Here is a 15,471-nt window from a genome sequence, read left to right on the forward strand (position 1 = left end):
GAAATGTGTCTGCCAATCTGCCTCTGTGCTTGTGTCTTTTGTACAGGTTAATCATTACCTAGCCACACGCAAAGGATGTGGTATGTGCATCTCTATGCTGCTGACGAAAGGCTGCTGTCCCTCACGCCAAAGGGAATCATTCCATTTTGTGTTATGGAAAGCAGGATGCAAAGCCCTGCCAACTTCCTTTAGCACTGGAGGCATGGTTGGGCTACTTATTAAACATTTTTACAACTGCCTGCGCATAGCAAATAAGAGGTGGGGTTGTGATCTAACTGATTGTAGGGAAGACAGGATGAAGCACCCTGTCAGTCATGAGGAGTAGGATTGGGCTCAGTGTCCTTGTTCCAGTGAGGAGCTAACACGTCCCCCACAAAAGCTGCCATTTCTTTTTCTCCAAAAATCCGTGTAAGACTTCCAGCAGTGCACAGCCATGTTGCTTATACCGGTACAAAGGCACGTAATTTTTAATTTGCTATATACATTTTAAATGGTTTCTTGAGCAAAGTAAGTGCAAGATGATGCTGCCAGTGCCTTTATGCAGTGCACTTCATATTATGGAAGCAGGGCAGCAGCCGTTTGTGTGAATACTGCGGGTGGGATTTTTCACCATTCTTTTTTTTCAGAATTACGCAGGCCCTTTGTAGCATTCGTTTCACGGTGCCCACCTTTTTTTGTTACAATTTCAGCATCTTGGGGCTTTGAAAAATGGTTGGCATGGACTTTTTGCTGCTGAGGCAGTGAAAAGCCCGTGAGAGCTATTTAATTCGTAAAACAAGGAGTACTGTTAACGTGTAGCAGCATGTCGTTTTAGCTGGGCTAGGGATTACGTATTGGCAATGGTGCCTGGGCGGCAGAAAACACGTAATAGTGCAACTTTATCGTCACATCCGAGAGATGTGGCCATTAATGATTGTTAAGCTGCTGCAAAACAACCTGGTTGATTTTTCCCAGTGTGTGTAGATCATCTACCTTCCACATTTGTGTGGCGTGTAGCGTGTACAGTGTCTCGTCATTCATCAGCAGGGGGGGGGAAAGCAGAGCCAAAACTGGCGTTGTTAAACCGTCTCATCTTGAGGGCCTTCAGGGGCAGGAGTGCTGTACATCTTTTGTTCAGTCACTTTACATATGGTGTATTTCATGTATGTCGCATTGGGTTTTAATGGGTTTAGGGATATTTGGCATGGTTTATGATATGTGAACTGTGGTGGTAGTTACGCCAGCAGTGGCGTTGGAGCTTCTAAAACTCAGATGTGTGGTTCTACGTTCCAGAGCTATACTTAGGCTTAGAGATCAGCTATAGCTGAGGCTTGAGCATTACTTTTGACCACCTGGACTATTTTGCACAAGCTGAATGCTCGTATGCAGAGGTGTTTTTGTATTTTCTGCCAACCAGAAGTACAGCCTTTGTTTCCAGGAATCAAACCCATCACCTTGCATGTAGTAGCAGAACATCTAAACCAAACGGTATCCACAGTTGGTACATATGCTTCTGCCTTTAACGTTATGTTAGTTTTGTATGCAGGAAAGCAAGTTATTAAGGTGAGCCAGCAATGTGTATCACGTCAGCATGTACTTATCAAGCTTTGTTGCTCAAATTTATTCTGCGTATTTTTCTTTGTATATCTTTTGTTTTTGTGCATAGAGGCAAGAAATTGTCAAAACAGGAGAGAGATGCACTGAGCTCAGCTCGCTTTTTAATTTTTGACTACATGTGCTGGATGTTAGTGGCCAAAATTGTTTGTTGACTTAGCAGGGACTGAGGCAATGTGGTGTTTGTTTTTTTTAGTTCTGCTAATTTTTTAGTAACGAGCCATTGCAACCTCTTGTGCCCCTTTATTACACAGGTTGTCAAGCATCAGTTGTTGGCCTGCCAACCCCCTATGTTTCATTTGCGAACAGAATTTGTTCACAGGAAATCTGCTTGGGGACCTTTTCTTGGGATTTCATTCGGGATCATGGATGTGGACAGAAAAGGCATTGCACCAATTGGAAGCTGCACGGCCAGCCGTGTGCAGCAGGCTGACCATGCGCCTCGTGCAGTTTTGCCTTGCACTGTAGTGTAAAAAGCAGCAACTATCACTTGGTGGATATACCGGGTGTTTCACCTAATTTTAGCCATACTTTAAAAATATGTCGATGATGCACTCTGAGACAACGGAACCAAATGCATGTTGCTCACTTTTGTATGTAGTTTCTCATGCTATTTTTTGTATTTTGCTTAATTATATAATTAGCCAATTTTAATCAGCCAACTTTTGAACTACCGAAGCTAGACAAAAATCCCAATTAGAAAGTTGCGGAGCAGCTTTCAAAACGTCCGAATAAACCGTTTCTGTCTTTCTATCCATCAAGTATTAGTGTTTTTCAGCTTATTGAAGATGCCCGTGAAATACAAAAAAACACCATGTGATGTGCCGGCTTGCGCGTCTTGATTGCAGTGCTCCCAAACGTTCCGCGCACAAACTGCCATAGGCGCGCTGCCACCTAAAAAGTGACAGGGCAGATGACGAACCTGTTGATTCCGGCAGGACAAACAATAACCGCTGCGTCTGCTTATCGCTATTGACTATTTGTCGGGAGAGAAGCACATCGCTGGCATAAATGGCACAGCCAATGCCTACGTTGCTGCCCTGTCGCCTTTTAAGCGGCAGCGCGCTTTGTGCGCGGAACGTTTGGGAGCACTGCAATCAAGACGCACAAGCCGGCACATCACGTGGTGTTTTTTTTTTTTTTTTTTTTTTTGTATTTCGCGGGCATCTTCAATAAGTTGAAAAACACTAATACTTAATGGATAAAAAGACAGAAACGGTTTATTCGGACATTTTGAAAGCTGCTCCGCAACTTTCTAATTGGGATTTTTGTCTAGCTTCGGTAGTTCAAAAGTTGGCTGATTAAAATTGGCTAATTATATAATTAAGCAAAATACAAAAAATAGCATGAGAAACTACATACAAAAGTGAGCAACATGCATTTGGTTCCGTTGTCTCAGAGTGCATCATCGACATATTTTTAAAGTATGGCTAAAATTAGGTGAAACACCCGGTGTATCCACCAAGTGGAAGTTGCTGCTTTTTTTCGGCTAGTTAGTATTGGACATTTTCCCTTGCGTGTGCGTCCACCTCTGTCCCCCCAGTTGCTCTTCATTGCTGAAGGAGGGCGTGGGGGCCAATCTGCTGCGCAGGCAGCTGCAGATGGGCGTGCCCACCTCGGTGGCCACCTCCACTGCGGGCGGCCTGACCAAGGTGATCCTGCAGCCGGCGGGGCAGCTGGTGGGCGGCACCACCTTCCAGCTAGTGGGTGCCGTGTCTGGTAGTGGGGGCCAGACCGCCCAGCCCACCCTGGTTCTCTCGAGCCCCAACCGGGCGACCCCCGTCCGGGCACCAGGCACGCAGCTGGTGCGGGTGGCTGCACCGGGCACCACTTCCGTCTCGGGGCCCAAGGTGGGTCGGCATGCCCTTGTGACTGCCTTTGCAGACTCCCGGACATAATGGGACAAGAAAGAGTATGATTTTCTTTTGTTTTTGAAAATGAGACTTCGTGATAAGAGACGAGCCTCGGGAAACAAAATCAAATATTTGCCGTTTCAGCGAAGCGAGCGTGCATGTAGAAGCCGCTGTTATGGTTAATGCAAGCTTGATGTCACGTAGATGAAGAGTGACATCCGTGTTGTAGCCTTTGTCTGTTTACTTGAACAAAACTAATCCGAGTTTTCATGGGTGTTTGATTTGGGGATGAAAATCTGCCTGTGATGCTTCGCTGCAGCAGCTGAAGTACACAGGGAGGGTGACGTACGTCAGAGTTGCCGGTGCAAATGTTTCAGCCTTGTTCATAATGGTACATTTTATGATAACTTTATTTGACGAAAGACCAGTGTTTATGTGCACCTACGAAGCAGCTTTTTTAGCACACAGTAGCAAGGGTAAAGACCTACAACAAAAAAAAAAGACAATGATATAGCCCACATCAGTTCTCGGTTTGCTTGCTCGTTCTACACGTTGTGCTGTGAATAGATTTTTTATGGTCACCAGTGTTCTTCACAGCCATTGTTTCCCGAGCTTTACAAGCACGGGAACCATCAAAATGATGAAATGTTACGTCGCTAGCCCATTCCTGCCCCCCATGTAGTTTTTTTGGGATGTTTTAATTTCAGCTCATGAGATTTAGAACAAAGTATACCGGGTGTGCGAGGTATTTGAGAACAGAACGCTTGCGTCAGGCACAACAGAATATCTCCAGCAAAATCAGACATATTTTCAACCAACTGTGCAAAGTACTTCTCCTAAATTAATCCGCCATTGGTCGCAATAAGTGATTCGATTCGGTTTCACAAATGGCTGCATGCACGGATCAGGTGCTACTTAGAGATGTTGGCCATTTAGTGAAAAATGGCGGCCTTCAACGAGTCTTTTGTATTATGTGGGCCTTCGGTGGCCTCTCCCTCAATGACGCCCCAGACATAATAGTCGAGCGGATCTGGAGAACTAGGAGGCCACAAGTTCGGAGTGACGGGGTCGCAGGAGTTGTCAGCTATGCCACTATTGGGTGATGCAGGCAGTGCGGACAGGAGGTGAATCTTGCTGAAAGGCCAATGGTCTTCCTTTAGAAGCACTCTCTGTCCATGGCTTTACAATGGGGGCAAGCACATCCATGTAACCGGCAGCGTTAACCCGGAGTCCTGCTAAGAAAGTGTGGCGGCATGACGTCACCTTCATTGCGGTCAACGGATAACACCATCACTGGGGAAATTAAGGGGTTGTGGCGATGTCTGACCGCTGACTGTGCTTTTTCCTTTTCACCGCGGATGCCACGTGACCGCCAAAACACATCAGTTCTGTCCATACCTTGTAAACGAAAGACTTCGCTACTTTCAGAAAGGTGGCCATTCCCAAGTCGCTGGGGTGCGCGGCCATTGCGACAAGGACTACATGGCGTTTTATTTCGTGCTTCAACTCGTAGCTTCCATCTTTGAACAAACTGCACAGTATGAATGATAAGGGGTAGACGAACAAGAAGCCGTGCGCCTAGATATATATGATGAGGCTGCTGGTGTTTATGACGATAAGTGAAAGTGTTCTCAAATACCTTGTGCACCCGGTAGTTCTGTGGCTCTATTTGACAAGTGACAAAACCGGGGAAAAAAAAAAAAAATTAGAAATGCATCTTTGCAAGCATTGTTCTTCGCAATGACTTTTTCTATTTGCTTTCCCAAAATGAGGACAGAATTTACACATTGCGACTCTCAACTTGCGATGTGTGTGTTCATAATTGGTGCCCATGAAAAGTATGTAGAAATTAGTGCAAAGCAGTTGTTTCTCAAGTATTGATTGTGCCAATCATTCGGTTGCAAATAATTGACCAGTTAGCTGGTTCATTGTGACTGCTGTTAAAAAAATTATTCATACCATAGTGACTGAATACAGAAAGGCCATATTGTTTCAGTTTAGGCCTTCTGAGGGCTTTTTTACTGCGTTTTATTTTACCATTTGTTTATTAGTGTGTACAGGGTAGTTGGAATGTGGTGCACTGATGCAAAAATAAAAAATGAGAACAAAAGAAATTGTAAGTTTTTTTTTTAAGTTTTTGATTTTTTTTTACACCGCTACCATGTGTGGAAGTTTCAGACATGTGACATGCCAGAAAATAGTTTCTCTGAACTTTCCATAAGCGTTGCCTCATTTGTGCGAGAAATGGGGAAGCTCGTCACAACTTTGCCAAGCAGTCTGTGTACATGCTGAAGAAAGCTTGCTGCCTGCTACCCTGTGCATGGGCAATGACCAATGTGAGTGTAAAAGCATGGCAGTTTGCTGTGCAGACACTCAAAGCTGTTTGGCATCGTAAGATTTTGGCAAGAGGAATGCTGTGGCAGGTGCGACGAAACATTTAGGGCAAGTGAAGGTTTCTTAACTGCACTCGTCAGGCAGTGGTCATGGTTCCTCCTCCCTGTTTTACTGGTGCTCTGATACCCGCCTGCTCTTGCATGGCCCAGGCTTTGGCTCTTAGTGCGAGTATAGTATAGGGATCTGTTCTAAGACTTGTGTTTTCTGGTTAACCTTTTCAGGGTCAATGACGTACATGTATGTCCCCTGCAAACACCTTCGAAATGGTCAATGACATACATGTACATCATTGCTTGTATGCTTGAAAAGTGTGCCTTTTTCCATAATTTCTCTCGCTTGGCACGTGCTGCCACAGTGCGGAAATACGTGAAATTCCTTTATTGCACCGATGGCTCCTCTTTTCTTTCTTTCTGCACCGGCTATCGCTTGCGCATCCGGTCACGTGCGGGCACGCAGCGGCTAGTTTCGGTTTTGTTTTCCGGGCACTTCCCGCTTCTTGCGCCCGCGAAACTGATGCGCTTCTTGTGCTTCTCCCCATTCTTGTGGGGAGAAGCGCAAAACTTTCTTGGAATTTTTTTTGTGTTACTCATGAATAAACCACGTGTATGTAACAACACAAATGATTTTTTTGTCACTTTATGGTCACCGTAAAAAAAATTACAATTTTTTCTCGAAATAGATGCGTCTGAAGAATATAAATCAGCAATAAAAAAAAATCGAACCTGGGGGGGTCACATTTGGCAAAAACATTTGGCATTTAAAGGGTTATTTGATTCACAAAATTAACTGCTGAATAGCGCATGACAATACGATTAATATGTAGCTTAATTAGATGATTTCTAACGCTAATTTCTGGTACATTTGATACTAATAAGATATCATGAAAGAGGAATGCAGTGAGCGTATTTAGTTTAGATTATCTTCGTATATAAACGTGTATGAGCAGCCTGAACTTTTAGTTAAAAAGCAGTGGGGGATATATATGTCTTTTTAGCTTCAGTGTGGGTTTAGTGTGCTAAAAGTGTTGTAGGGGTTGGGGGGAAATAACAGTGCCGGTTCAGTTTGGGTTTGACACCCTGGCTGCATGCTGTAATGGTGACACCCCCCCCTTCCTATGGTGTTGTCCCAGGGCATGTACGTGGTGTCCCCCATGAAGCTGGGGGGCAAGGTGGCCATGATTCCCATCAATGTGGGCAAGTCCCCGCAGCGCATTGCACCTGCCCCCATGACCTCGACCGTGACCACGGGGCTGCCAGTGGCGGCCAGCCGCGTGACACTGGCGGCCACCAGCTCGGCCAGTGGGGCCACCCCGGTGCGGCCGGCAGCCCCCACCACCACCATTGTGCCCGTGCCGGGCAAGATGAATGTGCTGCTCAAGCCGTCGGTAAGCTGGCCCCACTCGGGAGTGCTTTGTAGTAGCGCAGGGTGTGCTGGGGATCCTTGTGTGTAGTGCTATTTAGGGAGGAGGGAAGAGCAAGCTATCAAGGGGGGGGGGGGGGGGGGGGGGGACGAAAAAAAGGAATTGTATGGAACTAAAGAAAGGACGGTGCTGACACAGGACAAAGAAGAAATGTACGCACAGTGATGTCTACCAACCAATGTTTGTTTTATATTTCAAATATGGTCACGTTACGTAATATGAAAATACAGCGAAGACCGCTTATAACGTATGTTGCGGTAGTCGCGAAAATCCACATTATGAACGATACCGCACTATACATGCACGAATCCAACGATATCGCAGCCTGTCTTTCAATCATTCTTTGTTGGTTCTTGCTCAAATGAACGCCACTTAAAAACAGGGACACGGTCTTCATTTCATCTGTTTTTTCTTCATGAGACGCTACTGCGTGGTCTTACGAACCGCGAGTGCGACTTTAACTTCTTTAGTGTTTGTTTTTTGGGAGCACGTCTGTGGTTGTGTCTAGAAGAACTGATGCTGCAGGGCAGTAGAGAGCCGGGTTTATGCCATAAGGACAATGTGATAAGAACACAAGCCGGATTTTTTTTTTCACTCCATCTTGCTCTTGCGATGCTGAAGCAGTTGGTATCAGCGCAATGTACAAGGTAGTAGAAACGTTTGGCATCGCCGCTTGTTATCTCCAGATGTTCGTAAAGGGAAAGCGCGGTTGCTTATCTGCACTATGTTCTAATAAAAACAACTCATCGCAGACATGCGGGAGGGGAGGGTGGCTCACTATTTTCCAAAGTGCAGCAGTTGTGGTTATCACTTGATTGCAAACGAAACACATGAACTAAAGGGTGCCTATTTGTTTCCTGCTTCTAAGTTAGAGAAGAGTGGGGAGCGGGCACTGTGTCAGATGGCTGATTGCATTTATTTTTTCTTGCGACCATGAAACGGTGCTCCAGCTGCACCGGTTGAACACCGGACCCGCCAAAAAACCGCACTACTATTGTGCTTTGGGCAACCGCGTTTTAAGCGGTATGGTTATGTATTGAGTTCTATGAGAGGCAAACCGGTGGTGGCCACAAAAACCCACGTTATATCGGTCCCACACTATAAGCGGTTACGTTGTTAAATGGCCTACACTGTACTATATAAAATAGGCGTGAGAACAGTAAAGAGGAGAGAGGGGTTTTGTCAGTAAGAAAAATGGGCCATTCGTTTGTAATTTTGAGATAGTGGCAGAGCGCCAACATGCTTAACGGTGTAGTGAACCGTTGTTATGCTTCACTAATCTTTATGGTACCCTTTGCTCATGTTTTCTTTTTACTGTTCAACTACACTGCTCAAACTGATTGATTGTAGGGTTTAACGCGCCGACGCAACGCAGGCGATGAGGCGCGCCATAGTGGAGGGCTCAGGATTAATTCTGACCACCTGGGGATCTTTAACGTGCGCCGAAATCTTGTACACACGGGCGTTTTTCTTTTCGCCTCCATCAGAAAAGCAGCCGTCGCGGCCGGGAATCGAACCCGCGACCTCACTGTTCAAACTAAGCAACATTTGGGACAGTGGGCTGAAAGATGGTTGCCTAAAGAGCCCTCGAAAGAACAGCCTTTTCTTTAGTACACAAAGTGGCTGATGTGAGTAGCCCGCGTTTCTCATTTAAGTTTTTCCTTTGCATTGAACGTGCTTTGCACTTTGATTTTGAGGTCCTTAAAGAGGGGCACCCAGACAAGCTTTAGCAGCACCACGCCTAAGGGACTAACAATAACCGGAAGAGGTGGACCAGCCAAGCAGCTTTTTTCTGCTGTGCTTCAGAATTCTTGGTGTGGCAAGTGAAGAAGGGAAAGCGAGTGAAGGGCCCACTTTATCATCACATTGCCATATCTTTAATTCTATGCTTGCTTTGAGAGATGCACACCCTCTGGAACAGCGTCAGCAAGGCAAGGTTGCAATTGGTTTTCACAACACCCAGCGAGCTTGGCACTCCTTGCAGCGGAGTCAACCAAGAGGGCCGCACAAGGACTGGCTCGTGTCTAGGACCACACCTAAAAAGATGCTTGGCCAAACTGGCCAACAAATCAATGGCAACAAAGTGCACGTGTAGCCAACTGTCCATTGTGGCTACACGTTAACGTTTGGACAGTATCACATAGTTTAATAGCAAAAAGATAACATGAGTGAAGGGTATGTTGCCCACCATTGGCCATTCTCTTGTTTGTTCTGTGTAGGCAGTCATTTTACAAATAAAGCATCAGTTGTTACTGCTATGGGTACTTACAGTCTGTTCTCTGTACCACATCAGCACTGTTGTTTTCCTGTGGTCCAAGATGCTCCAGCCTACCCAATTTCCCCGAAGTTGAATGTTTTCATCTGTGGGCCTCTATAGTAATAATGATGAAGCATCTAGGGAAACTAAATTAAGACCTGTTGCAGTGGCTCAGTGGCTAAGGTGTGCTGCTGAGCCCAAGGATGCGGGTTTGTTCCCGACCGCAGTAGCCGCTTTTCAGATAGAGGCGAAAAGCAAAAACGTCCGTACTTCGAGATTTCGGTGCACATTAAAGATTCCCCAGTGGTCAAAATTATTCCGGAGCCCTCCACTACAGCCCAGGTGCAACTTCAACGCGTAATAATTTGGAAACTAAATGAAGCTAATTTCTACTAATTAATTCCTCCTTGGCCACATAAACCAAGAACAGCTTGTCCCAGTTTTTGTCTGTATATGTGCTTTTTGTCTGCATTATTGTTATTTTGTTTCAGCAATTTATCCTGTGCTGGTTGTTGGGGATAGGACCGTGCATCTGAGAGAGCCTTTTGAATTGAGAAAGAGGTGACACAAAATATGAAAGCCCTTGTTGTTTTCACTATAGCGCTTACAGTACTGCTGACAAACTGAAAGCCCACTGTAGCTTAGGATTAACTTAGTAGGGACAAAGGCTAACGAATCAGTAGCATGCTCATTCTGTTATAAGGTGGAGCATAACAATATTGTCAATTCTACTCTGATGATGTTCGAGGTGGTGGTGGTGGTGGTAATGGTGCTGTGTATTGGCTTTCCATCTTTACTGTGACTGTAGCAAGTTCTACATTGCCACAGGTTTTGAGATAGCTTCTGTTGCAAGTTCTCGTCCCAATTTTGCAGGATGTCTGTCAACTGTGAAACCACGAATTCGCAGAGAATTCAGCGTTTTTGGAAATAGTCAGGGAAATATTGGGTTATTTTTGCATTTTTTGGTGAGGTAAAACGTGTTTGTTCTTCTTAAAGCAAGCCCAAAACGAATTCACATTTCACTGACAAGATTATTCAAGCTCTGTTCAGAGACTGGCTTTGCAGCTTGCAAATTGAGACAAGTGATGACGCCTCCGAACTTGTTTTTTCACCCATGTGAACTATTTTCAGTCCCACATAAATGTTATGCTGTAGCCCGAAAATGATCTCGCCACAGAGCTGTAATAACGTGTCTGGAAAAGAAGATCATGTAGAAAGTGGAATCAGAGTTAACATCTCGGAACCAGACCATTTGCTACTGGATTTAATTGCATAATGACCGCACTCACATTTTGTTTTGGACTGCCTGCATTGTTTGGGTAGTTAATGTCAGGTGCTGTCCTGAGGAAGACTTTCTCCAACATGCATTTGAGCCGTTCAAAAGTGCAGAGCACTGAAGCACTTCTTGCTGTTGGGTGCTTTTTCAGTTTTATTTTTTCTTGTCTGTTTAAAAGCATCTCTGACAGATAGAATTCATTGCTTTCATTTTAAGGAACAAAAATTTCATCTGAAAGCTTTATTCCTTTAATGAAACCTTCTACTTTCTACAGTGGACTTCCTTTGACTTAAAAGAGGGGGCTGTCATGTTCAGGCTAGTTGGGAATCCATAATGTTAAAAAAAAATCAGGCACCCCTCCGTCTAACGACGACGATGGTTGAATACAAAGCTTTCTCGTAATGGATCATTACAGAGTTTTAGCGTATCGTTACCGCGTTTGCGTTATCGTTTACCGGGTTTGCGGGAGTCGACTGCGCATGCGCGAGGGTTACCGTGAACGGTAACTTACCGGCACAGGCTTTACCGTCGCCAGCGAGCTTCTCGAGCAGACGAAGTTTACCTTCGCGTATTGATTACAGCAAATGCAGTGCGGTCGGCGCTTTATGCTTGGTACGGCCGAATAATGTATTCTTACTTGATGCTGTTTATTACGTGTTTCTTGCTAAATAATGCTCAGGAAAGCAACAATCGACCATTTTTCTCAGATGGGTGAGCAAAATGGCCGTCCTTACTGGTTCTAAGCCTTGCCCGCTTCAAATAGTCAAGATAGGTTTCTGAGCTCGCTAAGTCCTTTTAGGCCCCCAAACTTGTGCTAGGCAAGGTAGTGTAGGTTATTGAGTAATTGCTACGACATATTTTACTCATTTCTTGCCTAAATAATTAGCGCGGGGGCAAATTCTATTTCACCTTGATTCTAACTCTCCTCAGTAGATGGCGCCACCAACTCGTTTTCTTTTTAAAGCTCTACAGGGGATGGCTACACTATTCTCAAAACAACTACAGTTAGTGTGAATGCTTTACATCAAAAGTGAAATGTTCAAGTTACTTTAAACGAATGCAAATAGATATGAGCAAGAAAATTATGAGTGATTTGCTTTGAGACTAATTCATCAGATGTCGCTACCTGCGCCTCGGCGGCCGGAATACGCAAACCGCGAACAGCGTGCTAAAACGTGCCCTACCGTTTTCAGCGGTAAAAGGAAACTCATGCTTCCGGTAACACGGTAAACGGTAATGCAAACACGGTAACGATATGCTAAAACTACCTATTGTCCTCTTTACAGGGTGCAGTGCAGGATTTTTCTGTTTAATTTTGCACATCCATGCACCCCTCTCCAAATCCAAACCGCTTCAACCATGCCGAAATGGAGAAATCGGATAGACGCCGGCTTCATAATGCGAGGGACTCAGGTTCAATTCCGGCCACTGGAAGCGTTTTTTTCTTTCACTTCACCCGTTTTTGCATTACAGATGCCATTAGTGAGAACAGCAAAGCTTCGCTTTAAAATTGCTATTCTGTGTTTGCAGTCATGCTGTACGTAAAAGTGTATGCATTACGCATTCCGTGCTTCTCAAATGGCCCTTGGCAATCCAGTTGGGTACGCTCGACAGCACAGTGGCACAGGGCCATTGGTGAGGCAGGTTTTCGCAAACGTGCGTGACATCAGAAGCCGTATTCAGGCTCGGTAACAGTGGCTCTGCATTAGCCACACAGTCTGGGAGCAGACACGCCAGCAGAGTTTTGGGGGAAGGGGGGAGTGCTAGCGCCACTAGTGGAGCCACTAGCACTGTTCGCAGACAGGCAAACGTGTTCAGTGCAGCCAAGACAGCAGTAGTGCCTGGGCCTGGCATGTGTGAGTTCCCCCCACCACTGCTGTATGGTGCAGCGGAGCAGTTTGGCCATTGTTCTTGTACGCAGTTTACTTTGGACCGTGGCCGTGTGTAACTTGCCAGAGAAAGTAGGGAATGGGCTCCCTCTGTGTCCTCACACAGGAGCTGTCTTTTTACAGGGAACACAGAGAGCGTGCCAGTTCACTTCATCTTTGCCACCATCATCATTTGAGCAGCGGCAGTCTGTGGTGTTTTGTAAGCTTAGGCACTGAGCTATTCAATCCCTGGTTCTCTTTTCCACGGCAGGGAGAGAGGCGGCTACAGCCGTGCTGTCAAAGATTGCCAGTGCCAGGTACCCCTGGCGGTTCTTTACAGGGCATGGCTGTGGTGTGCAACAGTATTGAAGTGTGCTCCTTGCTATTTGTTTGCTGTCCTTTTTGCCCCTGCTTGGCAGCTACTAAAGCATGCAACAGCATCCTGCCAGGTGCACAGGTGATACTTTTTTGTTTGCACCGCACTCTTCACCTTGCACATGCATAGTTTTGCTTTAGGGTACAAGATAGGGAGGCAAGCAATAAGCACCTGCTTGGTAGTTTTTTCTCTCCCTCTGTGGAGCTTTGAGTACTACTAACGGTGCACAGTTATGGGACAGCGCTGACCAGGGAGCGGTTGCGCTACAGGGTCCAGGGAACATTCCGCCCATGGGGAACTCTGCCATGAGACACGTCTTAGTGATATCGACTGCTCCGTCTGTGAGGAAGACGCCCTACCCGACTCGAGGCAGGCGGAGCAAGCACACAAGTGCTGGCCGATCCACCCACCACAGACCGATTGCGCCTCATCCTCCAAGGCTCGCTCCTATTGCCCCTGCTATTCCTCGTGTCGTCTTCACTCCGGAGGTAGGCGGCCGACTGGATGCCTGCCCTGTGTTGGCGGATGCTATGGGACGTGATTGTCCTGCATGGGAGGAAGCGCCACTCCAGGGAACAGGATGCAGGATGGCGTGCAGATGCTGCATTAAAGTGCAGTCGCTGAGCAGCCTGCATAACTGCCAAGTCTCATTATTAGGGAGGTGTAGCTGTGGAAATTATTACGTACAAAATGTGGTTGCAAAAATGTTTCCTGAAATCGTTCAGAGTGGCATTGTGATGGTATTCTCATTGCTAATCGTATCCTCGTATTCATCGTATTCTCATCGTTGGCTGTCATCTCCCTATTAGGGGATCATGATGGCAACGAGTGTGCATTCGGGCATATGTACTTGGATAGGGGCAAATTTTTTGCATGAGGCGAGGCGTATTTTACGGAAAAACAAGACCTGGTGAGGAATGTGTTTCAGAGTGCGTTTTCTCCCCTTTTCTAGGTCTTGAGATCTTCCATATTCGGTTTCGCGATACTTGGCAGTTATGCTGCTGTTTAAACATTCGTACCTCATATCATTCAGAGGTATTGCATGCAATTAAACAGCTGCGGCGGACGCTCTATGATATGTGGATAGTACTTGCGCGTCATCATTTGGACGGCACACATTTGGGCAACCATGGCATTGTCAGCCGCGCAGTAATATGCCTGACAAATTTTCTGGCTGCTGCTGGTACAAAACCAAAAGCCTGGGCACCACAAAGATGAGGAGGTGTCTTCTAAGAAGAGGGCCACTTAAAGGGACACTGAAGGCAAATGGCAAGTTGGGCTCAGACGAGAGTTCAACTGCACAGCAGCCCTTTCAGCATTTATTTGGTGGTGAAAGATGCTTTAATTGCCGAGAAATTAGCTATTAAAAAACGCATTTCATTCCTCCCGACATTTCATGACGTTTTGCGTGACGTAAACAGTTGCCAGAAACAAGTGAGACAGCGGTGTGGTCTAGCAGGAAAACTAAAACCTACCGAGCGAACCTTCGCAGCCACAGGAGCCACTGGTCATGCACTCGGTGCATACGACAAAACAACTTGCCTGCCTACACTTGTTACCTGCCACTCTCTGTGCATCAATCTTGATGTCGCATGGGACGTGAGATGGTGGTTAAGCAATGTGAATGTGCTGCACGGCCTTTTACTTTACCTACAAAACGTCTAACGGACAGCGCAACCGCAGCGTGAACAACAGGGGTGCTCTTTTGATTTGCATTCTCGTTATGGATAGTCGGGTTTTAGTCGTTTCGATGCACTTCGCAAAACAGTGTGGAGCCATCTGTTATTTTAACTTGTAACAGCGTGCAACGCTAGATTTGTGCCGTCCGTTATGTCGGCACCACGACGCGAGTTTTAGTAGAACGTTTCGTCAGCTTTCCGTCGCGATATGGCAACACTTATTGCGGTATCTGTTGAATTTTTTGCAAAGCGAGTTGCCTATTAGCCCATCTGCCAAATGTGTGGCTAGAACTTTTACAAACACCCAAACCACTACTAACAAACCTCTTGGCGCCAACGTAATGAAAAACCTGCATAACACGATACAAATATCACTTTACCCAAGTATGCACCGTAGTGGAAGCATAGCAGCACACAATGCCCTGAATCGACAGACCCGGTTTGAAATGCACATTTTATTCAACTTCAAGACAATCAAGAAATGGTTTCGAACAAACACATCGTCACGGCATGCGCTTTGAGACTTAGTGCAAAACTAACAGGCGACCGATTGCTTTTTGGTTATCATAAGGGTAGCACTCGGTTATTGTGATTTATTGCTTTTTGGTTATCATAAGGGTAGCACTCGGTTATTGTGATTTACGGGGGCGAACAAGTCAATTCACTCCGGCGCAAGCCGAGGAGGTTTTAAAGAAAATCGCACTTACTCTACATACCCGGTGCGGACTGAATCATTGCTAGTGATAATTCCAACA

The 15,471-nt window shown here is 45.8% G+C and overlaps 1 protein-coding gene across 6 annotated transcripts in view; it reads left to right on the plus strand.

Moving 5' to 3' along the window:
• Positions 1–15,471, plus strand: part of LOC144154952 (uncharacterized) — a 69,949-nt gene that overhangs the window by 7,650 nt on the left and 46,828 nt on the right. For 5 of the 6 annotated variants that reach the window (XM_077686097.1, XM_077686098.1, XM_077686100.1 and 2 more), the window contains exons 3-5: positions 3,185–3,443; positions 6,970–7,224; positions 13,307–13,525. In XM_077686097.1, coding sequence (XP_077542223.1) covers positions 3,185–3,443; positions 6,970–7,224; positions 13,307–13,525 — 733 coding nt within the window. The remainder of the gene's footprint in view (positions 1–3,184; positions 3,444–6,969; positions 7,225–13,306; positions 13,526–15,471) is intronic. The other variant, XM_077686102.1, reaches the window with a different exon arrangement.

Source organism: Haemaphysalis longicornis, unplaced genomic scaffold (assembly GCF_048455015.1).
Source record: "Haemaphysalis longicornis isolate Haplotype H1 unplaced genomic scaffold, Haemaphysalis longicornis Haplotype H1 scaffold_1, whole genome shotgun sequence".
Taxonomy (NCBI): Eukaryota; Metazoa; Arthropoda; class Arachnida; order Ixodida; family Ixodidae; genus Haemaphysalis; species Haemaphysalis longicornis.